The 13,666-nt window shown below is 47.4% G+C and overlaps 1 protein-coding gene across 2 annotated transcripts in view; it reads left to right on the top strand.

Moving 5' to 3' along the window:
- sd (TEA domain transcription factor 1 homolog scalloped) overlaps nt 1–13,666 on the top strand; it is a 237,377-nt gene that overhangs the window by 183,658 nt on the left and 40,053 nt on the right. For both annotated transcript variants that reach the window (XM_075871106.1, XM_075871107.1), the window contains exon 4: nt 7,149–7,444. In XM_075871106.1, coding sequence (XP_075727221.1) covers nt 7,438–7,444 — 7 coding nt within the window. In that variant the 5' untranslated portion in view covers nt 7,149–7,437. The remainder of the gene's footprint in view (nt 1–7,148; nt 7,445–13,666) is intronic.

A 13,666-nucleotide genomic window follows, 5' to 3' on the forward strand; every position in this document is an offset into this window, starting at 1 on the left:
GAAAAGGAAAGACAAAACAAATTAGTATTTTCGCAACAATGTGGTCACACAAACACATTAGAGGAGACTAACAAACGCTGACTGAAACTCGGTTTATTCAACAAAGATATTATATACCAAAAAGACAAGAAAAGAGCGGAAAAAATAGAAGGTTCCACCATGATCGTCCAGAAACAAGATTTCACAATCTAACAATGATATAGACGGCGAACTGACACAACTATCAATATTCATTTTAATAAAAAAGGCTTCCGCATTGTCTCGAGTTTTTGTGCCATGATGGCTGTATAAGACATATGGGCGCAAAACCTCATGTACGCTGTAACATATCATCAAACGCCGCAAGAAGAAGAACGAAGACAGCTGCCTGAGCGAGCGCGTGCTAGTTCGCTTCTTCTAATAAACCGTATTCGTTCGAAACAGTCCATGGTCTCGATCGTCCTTATATACGCAGCCACACTTTTTTGCAATGGGCGGACAAATGTGAACCCGGGGCTGACTTCAGCGCAATGTAGTGTTCTCGCAGGCGAACATTCACGGTGGAACCTTTCTATCTGTTTTTACCTTTCTCTTCTTGTCTTGCTGGTATATAATATCTTCGTTGAATAAACCGAGTTTCAGTCGGCGCTTGTTTGTCTCCTCTCTTGTGCCCCGTTAGTTTCCGGTCCCAATTATACCATCATGAATACCTACTAGCCCGCCTATGAACCCTTATACGTACTTGAAGTATCTTCATGCGTTCATTTGTATCTGTGTGGCTACTTATATACATATAAACAATTGACGCGTATAAAAAATTGAGTATTAGCTCAACGCTCGCGCTCAAAAAATACTCGTCACCGAGAATGAACGGAACCGGGGTGATTGATCCAGGGCTCACTTATGTTGTTGGATGAAACCTAATTAAACGAACTTACCATGAAGCCAAGAAAAGTATGGACATTATTTCTGTGTTTTAACTGTAACGTAACTTTCTTTTTTTTTTCGGGGAGGGTAGAGGAGGGGGTAACGTTTAAAAACCACGATATGGTTATGAGAAACTACAGTCTAAGTATCAAGAGTGCAGGGCTCCGGTTATATCGAGCGCCCAGAGTTCTTTAATGCGCGCCTAAACATGCTACTTGGCGTGTAACATTTTTGCCGTCATCGAAAACTCGGCTGCCGAAGAAGAATTCGACTATATCCTTCGGGTCAGCACGCGAGCAACATGACTTCTAGGCCACCGTAGCAGAGTACCACGCATAGTAACGATTTTGTTATAATTGGAAAGGAACCTAAATGAACGAAAAATTTACGGGACGCAGGCAAGGACTTAACTTGCAGCCTTCGGACAACGCGTCTGATCGTCTAGAAATTCGGCTACAGTGGTTTTTTTACCTGTTTTATTGGGTATTTACCAAAGGTCGCGAGTACACGTCAACTGAAAATTGAGTTTGATTCTTTTTGATTCTTTTTTCATTTAGACTTGTACACCCAGCTGACTATACGCCTTGCACATCTTCCCCAACGTGGCACCTGCTGCATGAAACAAAAGTATGGCTCCCGGTTTGCGTGCCGCTCTTATCTGAGGTGGCGTGGCCACTGGGTGAACTGTACGTCACGTGGACACTTATCGGTGAAACGGGTTTACTGGTGGCGTGTGATGGAAGCAACGACGCTGCGCCGATAAGATTACGCGCTGATGGCAAGAAGACTCGCGACGTAAACGCTCATCCCGACTGTACCTAAGACAAGTGGGACAGACCACTTTTCGCCGACCAGCAATGGGCCATCCAGCAGGCCTACTAAACGGCCGCCACATACTCCCTGTCTGTTTCTACGTTAGGGAACGCCCGCTCTGCATTAAGCGCGTCCTGCAGGGCATAAAGTTTGTCGATTCTATTCCCTTATGCATTTTGATGGTGGTGGAGGTGGTGATGACGACGATGATGATACTTGAATGAGAATTGCAACTTGAGCGAGTTCGCACGGATTCATGTTGATTTTACCAGTGCACTGGAGAACGAGGACTAGAAGAAAAGTAAGGGCACAACATGGGCGCTGTGTTGTGCCCTCACTTTTCTTCTAGTTCTCGTTCTCCGGTGCGCTGTTAAAATCAAGATGATCCTTGAATGATTGGCACTTACCCAATCATGGCGATCGTCAAGGAGTCGAGCGAATCACAGTCTGAATTTTATCATTTTTTGAAAGTTCAGAGGCTACTCAATGGCCCAACTTTTTTGCGTTTTTTTTTTGTAAATCCTTGAATTCGTTTATTTTGAGCTGAGGGTTTGTATTGCTCCTTCGATGCATTTTACCCACCTCTTCTGAATGTTTTCTGCGCCTTACATGATTTTGCCTTGCCTCCAAGATCGGAGACAATGCAAACTTTCTTTATCCCACGTGATCTTGCATTGCCTTCGGGATTGGCCCGTCTTCTACCAAAGGAGCATTTCATGTGATGACCTCTTCACGTGACGTCACCAATGTCGGCATTGGACGTCTATACTGACGCCTTCACGTGAGAATTTTAGGCGTCGCTGTGGGACGACGGTCGACCATGACTCAGTTTTGCTTGGAGACCCGAGATCTTCGTCTTAACAAATAGCTGCTCAGCAGTACTGCACGGAACTAATGTCCCGAGGACGACAAGACCCGCCGTCGGCTTCGCCAGGCTCAAGGCGACGGCGGGCGCTCAGAAAAAAACCAGTTTGTGCGTCGCTCGCGTGACTCACCGCCGCCTCTTGAATATTGTTACGTTTTTGTTTATGAGTGGCGTCGCCACTGCATTGAAACTGGGATGGAGGGTAAGGAGGAAAGGAAGGAAGGTAGAGCTCCGTTTGACAACTGTCCCGCGCTTGCCGGACCCTCCCGCCGCGTATGTACGGCGCCTTGGGGGCTCTCGTACCCTTTATCGCGAGCGCAATCTGGTTCGTAACCGGTGCACGGAACAGGTAGCACACACACTGTCGCTCTACGCAAGGTGACGCAATCTGTTGCGCTCGGAGACGTCGGAAGATATAGATGTAGCGGAACACCCTAACAACGCCTCACTAGAGCAAAGGGGCTTCGTACACACTCACTCACTCACTCACTCACTCACTCACTCACTCACTCACTCACTCACACACACACACACACACACACACACACACACACACACACACACACACACACACACACAGAGGTTTTTGATCTAATGCAAGAGTCGCATGGCCTCCAAGATGCACGCTACGCGCTCGCCATCTCCGAGGCCAGGGACAGGAACACACAGGAACAAAGTACCGCACCCCACATTCGTAACAGCGCCATTGTGTTATAACCGTCTGTATTATGAAATTTCGGATAATAAATATTTGTCTATGCATAAGCAACAATAAGCCTCACATCTTGATTAGCGTGCTAACGTCAGAGATAATCATGTCGAATAGCAGTCAGGATTTTCAAAGAACGTTGGACGTTATACGGTCATGTCACGCAAAGGCTATGCATCCCTTCCGCAATTTGCGGATCTTGCAGAGTTTTCCGGATGACCACAGTTGTTTTATTGCAATAAATGAATCGATCTCCCACGAACTACGCTATCGGGCCTGCCGAAGCCGCATCAATGTACAGGGCAACGCTCGGCAATTGCAAACTTTCAAACCGTGGACGAAAAGGTTCACAGTGGCAGCAATCAGTCATATTTTCCACGCGAGGGGAACACTGGACAATGGTCATGCCTAAAGGGGCGTGACGGGTCGCCACTGAAGCCCCTGTACCTTGGAAGTATAGGAGCTTTAGTCGCCACCGCTGACCCGTAAAATACTGGAACGAATCGTCGTTCCTGGGGGAGAAAGGAACTCGTTTCTGGGAAAGTCGATTGTACGCATGTCACCAAGAGGGGCGTTTCTTTTTTTTTTTTGTTCTTGCTTTCGCACGTGCCCCGGTTTGCACGCTGCCTTTGACAGAAACGACTGCTAACGCATAATAAGGTTTCTGGTCCGGCTTCCAAGAGTGGTCACTCCTTTCTTTTCGGTCCGATTTTTCTACTTTTTTTTTTAAAGGCAAGGACACAGGGTCATTGAAGACGAGCGGTCGTACTGTGTACTTCCACTGAGATTATTATTAAAAAGGGTCTTTGGGACAGCATTTGCAGCCACATCTCAATTTGGGAAGAAAAGGCTGCCGTCTGCCATATTTTCTACAGAAATGGCTTCCCTCTGCACACCATGAAGTCTTGGAAATTCCGGGCAGACTGACGATAGGAAAAAAATGTGACACCTGCTAAACCACCTGCTTGCTGAACCACGGCTCGACGGTATAATCCTTTCAGGTGGGTGCTGAAGAGAATGGAGGAGTCACAGAGTGGTCGGTGTACCGTAGACCAGGCGTCAACAACCACCTTTCTCCTCCTCAGCTCAGCTTTTGTGACCGCGCTGGTTACAATCGCTTCTCGTCGACCAATCCACACTACTTCTACCGGGATGACGTCAGGTCCTCTTCGGTGTGTCGTAGCTGTCATGTCCAGACAGGTTGACCACGTGTCAAAACCAGTACATCGAGTGCGCGATGGTCGTGCGTAAAAAGTTCTGCAAGATTCGTGTAGGAGCTGCTTGTTTAAAACTTCTCTTTAGGTGTCATCATACTCAGTTCAAGATATATTGATAGTTCAGTTGAAGATATATTGATGGCCATTCAACGAAGTTATTCACCAAACTTGCAAGAATGAATCGTCCAGGAAGAGCTGCAAACCACGTGGGATGATTTAGTGTCGACCACGCATCGGTGGCACGTGGACAAGCTCGACAACCGTGTTTAGTGTTCTGCTGGCTGGTCATGCAGTGTTGTGCTTTCGGGTATTGGAAGGCAAACGCTCATCATGCGGCGTCGGAAAAGGGGTTCGTATGGATTTTTGATGTTTATTCCTTTTTGTTATTTGACTTCGTAATAGAGACTCCATTCATCTTCGGTGCTTCGTCAGTGTATCACGTGTCCGAACAGTGCCTCATCAAACGCGACATTTTCTCTGTTCATTCTCAACGTTGTAACATAACGAGCCCTTAAATTTACACGACCTTTCGCAGTGATATGCAAGTGTGAGGAACCATGTAAATAAGAAAACATACGTTATTCATTTTTGTTTTCGAAGTTTGTTTGACGGTTAGGAAAGTTAAGGCATAGTAACCAGATCCACGAGAACGCCCGATCAATTTATTGGTTGACTTCTGAATTGAGTGGTGCTCTTGAGCCACCCACGCGATTCGGGGCCTCCCAGAAAATTTCGCAGTGGCTTGCGATCGAACTTCGGTGACTTTGAGCGTGTGTATCTATCTAGCCGGTTACGTTCCGGTGCTCTCCTGGTTGCCACTTTAGCTTGATGTGAACCAAAATTAGCATGGGAGGCTAAGATAGTTTCACCAATATGACGCGCTGGTCAAGACACGAACAATGCCACAATTCTGTCGCGTACGTCGTCAAGCACACTCCGCCAGACAGTGGCACATACCCACGTGCGAATATGTGCCGCTGGTTTGCAGGCATGTGCCACAGGTGATTGACTCATAGTGTCTACCCAGGAACGACGAGAACGCACACGGGCAATTTTAACGCGTGAACGATAAGCAATACCGGACATCGGTAGCGTCGACCCAACGAGGGCACAGAATAAATTTCAGTGTTAAGAATATCATGTAAAAGGCAGCGTTGAACCTCCGACGAATGCAAATAATAAATGTCGGGGTCCCAGCATGAACCGAACCCAAGCATTGTGCGTGGCAGTCAAGCATTCTACCACAGAGCTACGCCAGGTCTGGAAACTACTTTTTAAATAGAGGCTAATCTTCGTGAAATGTCAGTAGTGGTTGCAGTGCTGCCTGCTCAAGTTTATAAACATTACATATGTGCTCATTTGATACAGCCGTCACGCCGGGTTAACGTCAATTGTAATAAGGTGTCTTGCACTGAAGTTGATTTATGTAGCAGTGTCCAGGGCCAGCGTTTTCGAGAGCATCAGCGCTTCGTATCAGCTTCTGGTGTTACTAATACGCATGTTCCAGATGACATCGTTGCGCAAGTGCAATTTGGTTATATAAACATCTGCAACTTTTCATAATATGTCTGTGCGTGCAACATTTGTACATATATTTAACGTTATTTCATGACGCGTTGCTCAGTAAAAAAAAAAATTGCAACACGGTCACCTTTCCTCCGCATGCTTGTGCATAACGTCGATTTTGAGGTACAAGGCATCTGCCGTTTTTTTTTTTTTACGATTCTAATGAAGAAGCCTTTAAGGTCGTTCGTAAATTTCATAACGTTAACAGATCATCGGCATAAGAAAATCACTTATTACAATTAGAAGTCTTGTACTGACATCTTGTGGCGTTGCATTCAACTACGATATATAAAGCTTTTTTTCCCGGTGCCGTCGCTGTTTATTAGAGAAAATATTCACACACACACACACTCGCACAAAACCGTGAAGGAGGTAGGAAGGAAGGATAAAGAAATGGTGACTGTTGTAACTTGCTTGAATATCTGAGGGACGGGCGAATGGTAAAGGCGAGGAGGAAGGGGAATGAATAGAGCGTGGTTTTTACCTAGCATTTTATCGATATGAAGCCGTTAAAAGACCTGGTTATATGACTGCATCAATGATTTGAGGCATTTTTTTCTGGTTGACCTCCCAGTCTTTCTCTTGACCTGCTAGGTCGTGCATTGTGCCTGATCGGTAAAAAAAAAAAAAAAGTACACTGCCCTTGCACGGGGCCACAAGCTTAACGGATCATGTTTGAAGAAATTTAGTGACATGCATTATATGGTTTTTATTTCTCGTGAACGCCTCACTGGAGTTGGCGCTGGCCCGGCAGTCGACTTGTTTGTGGTCGCACCCACGGTCGCAATCGTAGGAGTGCAACTATGAAGCTATTTCGTCGTGCGTGTTTCTTTTTTTTTATCCCTTCACATTACACCAAAACGTCATATTCCAGAACATTGAGCAAGCACAATTGTGGCTAATGAAGGCTCCTTAGACGTGGGGGCTCGCTGGCGCCACCTGGCGGTGACTGCAGTCTTCTATATGTTCGTCAAACATCGATGTCACGTGATGCGATGTCAGCTTTAGTATACACCCATTTGAGGAACCGCACCATACTCAGCGTCGTGTTATCTTTTCCTCTCTGGCGCAGTGTGGCGCCCATATCGGTGTTCAAGATTTCGTCCCCCTGGAACTCCGGGCCCGGCCTGACGGGCGGGGGCGCCCCTCCTCCGCCCCAGGCGCCCCTGTCGGACGTCGGCTCAGACGACTCCAATTCCAAGGACGGTCCGTCGTCCGGCGGGGGCCGAGGCGCCAACGACGTCTCCAACTCGGACGCCGAGGGCGTATGGAGCCCCGACATCGAGCAGAGCTTCCAGGAGGCGCTCGCCATTTATCCGCCATGCGGAAGGCGCAAGATCATTCTCTCGGACGAAGGCAAGATGTATGGTGAGTCGTTAAAGCACGTTTTTTTTTCGCCTCACTCTTCAAACTTAAATCGAAATCTGTTTTTGCAATTAGGGCAGGTGGGGCGCAAACGACGCGGACGGTGAAGACACTGAGGCATACAACAAGCGGGCGGTTGTGCTTTTTTTTCATTTTTGTGTTGCCCTCTGCCGTCTTGGAGAATGAAAGCCTTCGAGACGAATAGGTGTTTCACGAATTTTCTGCTAGGGGAATGACGCATGTGCTGTGGCATCGTGAAGAGGCTTTAGCCACGGAGCGGGAATCCACGAGACTGATTTGCTGTATTGTGGGTCCTCAAGTTGTCGATAAATGGCTAGCTTCCAGGTCAGGTCAGCTGTGAAAACAACTACCCCAGAGTGGTATTGGCTCCGGGATTAATTTCATGACTAGCACAAAGTTTTCAGCGACTAAGAAGCTTCCCGATCTGAGAGATCTGGGAGCTTTACTTGGTGATTGCGTGCCACAAGCAGATGGTTGTCAATTTTCCTTACTTTCTCGTTCTGTTTCATTGCGCGGTTGTGCAGAACCGACATGCAGTTTTCATACTATGTGTTTTTGATGTTCCGGTGTGCTCCATTTACGTTAATGTGTCACTGCATCAAGCAGCCCTGGTCTACAACCCCCTAGACGACAGGAGTTCCTCATGGGGGGGGGGGGGAGGGGGACGGCAAACGCTTGGGGCCTTGTGATTGGAGGAAGGGGCAGTACTAGTGTGGCTTGTGTAGGGGCAAGTGCAGCCCCTGCTGGTGCCCAGAACCCCACGCGACCTCGATGAATCGCTGTTATCGAGTGGTGCTTCCTCTGAAAGTTCTGGTCCTCAAGATCCGGATGAAGAGCTCCTGTTCCAGATGTACGAAGGCATCCCCTGGACCGCAGAAGAGGCACACCTTTGTCTTCGAAACTTTTCAGTGAGTGCCAATGAAGGTATGCGAAATGGGTCCATGACACGGTCACCCAACGATTTGTCGTTTTCAGTGAGAACTATAGAAGTAGAGGGTCTCTCATGCACAGGCAGATACGAAAAGTGGGCCGGCAAAGAATATTTCAGTACCAATGCAGGCCCCTGAAGTCACTGGCTGTAAATCCTGCCCAATGCCGGCGACCACCATTTCGCCTTTGTGCCTGTGACGTCACGTGCAACAAGGAGCCGTGCCGTCGTCTTCAACCTCAGTTTCAGCCGCTGTAAGTTGTTCAGTTTTAGTGCTAAGCAGAAGAAAGCACGGACCTCTCAATTTCGCGTGCAGTTGACGACAGAACAGTATCGCTCATCGGAATGGAGGCACTCATAGAGCCGCGCTTGTTACGTCACTCGCTTGTTACGTCACGGCTCGTGAATGCGCCACCGTTTCCCGATTCTCAGGCCTCTCGCCTGTTTGTAATAATATTCTATAATAAATTAAGTGCTCGACCAAGTGCGCTAAAGTTTCACCAGCTAATCTGTCGATGCCCATGGATTACTCCACATGACATGACTGGGATCTAAAATTGGGTGTCGTGGGTCCCTTAAGTGGTGTAAAGGAAACTACGTCGTTTCTCTGTGATAGGATTCCCTGACTTTCCTTGGCACATATATTCCGAACTGCCTTAGTAGCTCTTTTCAGCCGCTGACCGGTTAAATGCTTCTATACACCTTGAAAAAGGTAGTTTTGGTTGAGTCCTCTAGATGTGGATTTTCGCGCCATGCCGTTGTCAATATTTGCTCGGATTACGCGGATCATCATCGCGTTTTTTGTTGTTGTTGCAAGGTGTTTGGTGCATTCGAGATAGACGTACGTTCAGCAACTGGGTGCCCCTAAATATAAGCAACGTTTGTACTAAGCGGTCGTAGCTTGAGAATTACTGCCGTGTGTATCAACCAGCGTGCATGAAAAACAAAACCCTAAGCGAGATGGCGAACAAAGCTAAAAAAGAAACTTACATAACAGCACCAGTACAAACCTAATGCATTGAAACACTGTTTCGTAAACCGAGTGACTTCAGCGTAAGACGTCGTCGCAGTTGCGAGAAAACAAGAGGCCATAGCTGTCCGGCAGAAGGGAGATACAGGATAAGTTAAACAAAAGAAATTTACCTATTGCATTCCTCAGAGAGCTCCTCCCTCGCTGTCTCCCCATTGGACAGTCAGTCGGGAATCGTCGGCCAATCGGAGCAGCACACCTCAATCGAACCGGAGAGGCGGGCGCGCCTGGGATTGGGCGAACCCAAACGGGACTTAGTTCCCTGGCGACCAAATCGATACTACGCAACGTAGGGGGGTCTCCGGCTACAGTATACACATCCGCTACACCCGGTTCCTCTCGCACGCAAACCTATACGACATACGCGCGCCGTAAAGACTCCCTCCGCATCCCCAATCTCTTTCTCCCGCGAAAAACAAAACAAAACAACAAGATGGAGGAACGCTACCAGGGTGCCGGCCTTCCCTCCCATTTTCCCGCGGCCTCGATCCCTAAAGAGGGAGCGGAAACATCTCGGGCACGGAACATATGTTTCGATGGCCGTGCATACACTCAGCCCGAGTCCTCGGCAGCCGATCGGCGTTCCGGGCGAGCGAATCGGGAATTCTTTCCCGACATCCGTCTTGCTTTACGTTTGAAGCACTCGCGCGGCTTGATCGCTGCAGCGGAACCGCTCGGCGTGCGCGGTATCGGGATTGTGCGTGTTTGCGGGGTCGGCTGGATTCCCTCGTAGCGCGTTTCCGTTACGGTGTCCTCTTCGGGTATTACGCCCAACAGTCAGGCACAACCCGCCGCATCGATGACGCGCTTTGCGGTCTCGGAATATTTGCGGTTTACCGCTAAAGAGGTCGACGGCCTTACGCAGTGGTCGCGGCCTGTCGCCGTGTTTTGTGACGCATTCGACCCCACCTTTCTCTTTTTTTTCACTCACTGGTCTGAATGCCTTTCTTTTTAATTTTCTCGTTAGCGAACGCTTTGACAACACAAGTATTAAGCTGATCACCTCAGGAGTGAGCTCATCGCAATATCAAGCTGTTCTCGCTACCCATGCTTCTGGTTGAACGATTTCAAAGGCTAATTTACACAGCAATCAACAATTGTTCGTGAGTGAAAAAAAAAATATACGCAAGCGGTAATATACCGTTTTGTATCAAGTGCAAAAGGCCCGTTCACACTTCCAATACTGTCGTCACCCGCGTCTTGTCAAAAGGTAAAACAAACAGAGCCGTTCTACATATAAGAAGAAAACAGGACGACCATTCGGACTTAGCATTTGAAGCGCGCTCTTTAGTGAGAATCCATCTTAAAAAAAGAAAAAAAAAAGTGTTGATTTACACACGGACAAGAGAATGAGACATAAGGACTGGTGCTGGTCACCAACAAAACCTTTTATTTTGCGAGCTTATGAAATGGGAGGAGGTGGTGGGGCTTACTGAAAAGAAATATAGTTACAGCCGCATGCAGTTTAAATATAGAAAATAAATGCTCGAATTACTGCGATTACTGGAGGAAGCTCAATTCCTTTGAAAAAAAAATGATTTTTGCTACTACAAGCAGCAAAAACAGTTACAAGAACGATGAAACTACTCAATGCAATGCTCGATGCTTGACTTATCTGTGTCTGGATAACGTAACCCTGTCAGTAACCTTCCATACCTTTTGCTGCGTCTCACAAGGCAGGATTATAGCATTACACCTCTTTTGTTCGTTGCCACATAAGTGGATAACCAGATATGACATCTTTTAGCTTAATAACGGTGTGCACACAGACACGGGCACTAAAACAAGAAAATGCACACAACAAAGCACCTTTACTGGTGACGTGGAAGGGGTTAGCACACAAGAAAGGGCCCGATGTAATCGAAATATATTGCAATAACACGAATGCTTGGGGTATATAGTATTGGTTCATCTTTCTGAATAAGTTTATTCAGGTAAAAGATGAACCAATAATAACTAGCCTAATTATCCGTGCTAATGCAGATATAACAGTCAGACAACATCAGGTCTTCATGCAATCTTTCTACATATTATAGTTTAATTCCATATAATATAAAATAACACATTAGAGTGGGATGTAATATAGCGGGACACTTTCTACTGTACTTCATGGTAGCGTAGACTCACGTCAAGGAAACCAGGAAGGCACATCAACGAGCCAACATGCCACCTTCATCAGCGTTATGCAGCGTTGAATTGGTGCCGGTAAATGCTTCACGCACGGTTTGCCCTAGTTTTCAATATTCCTATTGCTTTGCGTATTTTCCCTTCATTCATGTTACTCCGCCTGGGTTGAACAGGCGGCTAAAGAGGTCGTGGGTTTGATCTCGGCTGCGGCGGTCGCATTCCGGCACGAGCAGTTTGTCGGATCGTGTCACTGACACTGAAAGTACCACATACGAGCGGTACCATATACCACATACTCGAGTACCACATACTCGAGTACCACATACTCAAGTACCACATACCCGAGAACCACATACTCGACTACCCAGACCTCACCCTCGTTATTTTTGATGCTTGCTACGGCGGTGACCATTTGCAGAAATCTGCAAGGCGGCTTCGTTTTCCAGGGGGGGGGGGGGGAATTCTCGTGCTTTGGCTTCGTTTTTTGCTCACTGTGCTTTTACCACTCCCATTCCAGTGAAGGCACGCCAGAGTGACAAAATGACTTTTCCACCACGAAGGAACCATCCCAACATTTGGTGGGCGAGGCACCTGTCGTTCGTAAATAGAGGAGGAGAAGAGGGGGAGGCAAGAACACAATGCGTGTGAAAAGCAGTCTGTGAAAGAGACCTTTTTCCTGGAAAACAAGTTTGCAGGAAAGCCACCTTGCAGATTTCTGGTGGTCAATTGTGTTCCACTGGCGAGAGTTGCTCTAATCCAGGGTCGAGTGCTGAGTCCCACTGAGTCCATCAGCTGCTCCAACTCTGTCATTGGAATTCAACATTAGTCAGTTTCGTGGGGTGGTGTCGCTCTTATTGCTTTTTCTATCGTGTGGAGAGGAGGAGGAAACTGCCGAACACTGAACCCTATGGTTCAAGATGATGGGGCAGAGTTTTTCAAAGCAGTGGTGTTTGGGGACAGGGAGGGCGGCAAAGTAGACTTTAAGCTGGTAGAAATACCTAGAAGGTTATCTGATCGGTGGCTAAAATCAAGGCACGAGTGAAAATTAAGCCCTTCACTGCAAAGTACCAGTCCTCACCTTCACTATTTAAAGGGAAAAAAGATAAATCTAGTTTTTGGTTCACTAAGTATTACGGCTAGGTGGCGTTAGCCGCCGCCTGATCTCAAGGGTACAGTCATATCCATCCATCCATTGATGAACTGACCCGACAAGGATGGCGAGGCCCCTTGATTGATTGACATGTGAAGTTTAACGTTCCAAAACCACCATATGATTATGAGAGACGCCATAGTGGAGGGCTCCGGAAATTTCAACCACCTAGGGTTAGAACGTGGTGAGGCCCCTTCGGCGATAACAGGTTCACCTGTCGAGTCGTCGACTAGCCTCTCTCGTCGAAAGGTGTCATCGCGCCAGCAGACACGTGCGTGAAAGACGCAAAGGGTGACACGAAGCTTGTCCCGTTGTGTCCTTTTCGTCCGCGTCTGCTAGCACTGATATGCTTGTATACATTGAACCAACTAGACCAAACAAAAAAGGCCACTTTGTCAAAATTAATTTTCTGCTTCCAGGATTCTTACACCACATTGCGCTCCCTTCGTTCAGTGCCCGCTTGTGCTTCGGATATTCTCAATTAGAAATTTTCGGGATAGTTTCTATTGTACTTTGTGCAACTAAAGTGTGTGCCCCAGTACATGTTTGTTGTGTTCTTTACACTAACTTGGAGAGCGCCACTGAAAGAATAGTTCACTTTAAATAGGATGATCAGCAGTAATAAAAGAACTACAGCGTGCGTCGATGCTGGCGCCCCGCTGCGTCGAGACACGTGCTGTGTGAAGCAGTTGGAACAGGCTTCCTCCCTTCCCCCATTTTTTTTTTGTTTTGTAATGGTTATTTCTCAGTCAGGGAAGAGCCATGGCACATGTACGGACACGTACAGGGAGAAACGATACCTAACATCGTTCAGTTTGTCACTGTGGATCAAGGAGGTGCCTCCTTGCTGTGGATGTACTCCACGGCTACGTCAGGATGCCACGTGACATCATTCATCTACGTGGCAGGGTCGATGCGCGGAGGGGGTGTTGCATTAGTTGAAGAAGGCGGGCTACATAAGTAGTCTTG

The sequence above is a fragment of the Rhipicephalus microplus genome, chromosome 8 (genome assembly GCF_043290135.1).
Source record: "Rhipicephalus microplus isolate Deutch F79 chromosome 8, USDA_Rmic, whole genome shotgun sequence".
NCBI lineage: Eukaryota > Metazoa > Arthropoda > Arachnida > Ixodida > Ixodidae > Rhipicephalus > Rhipicephalus microplus.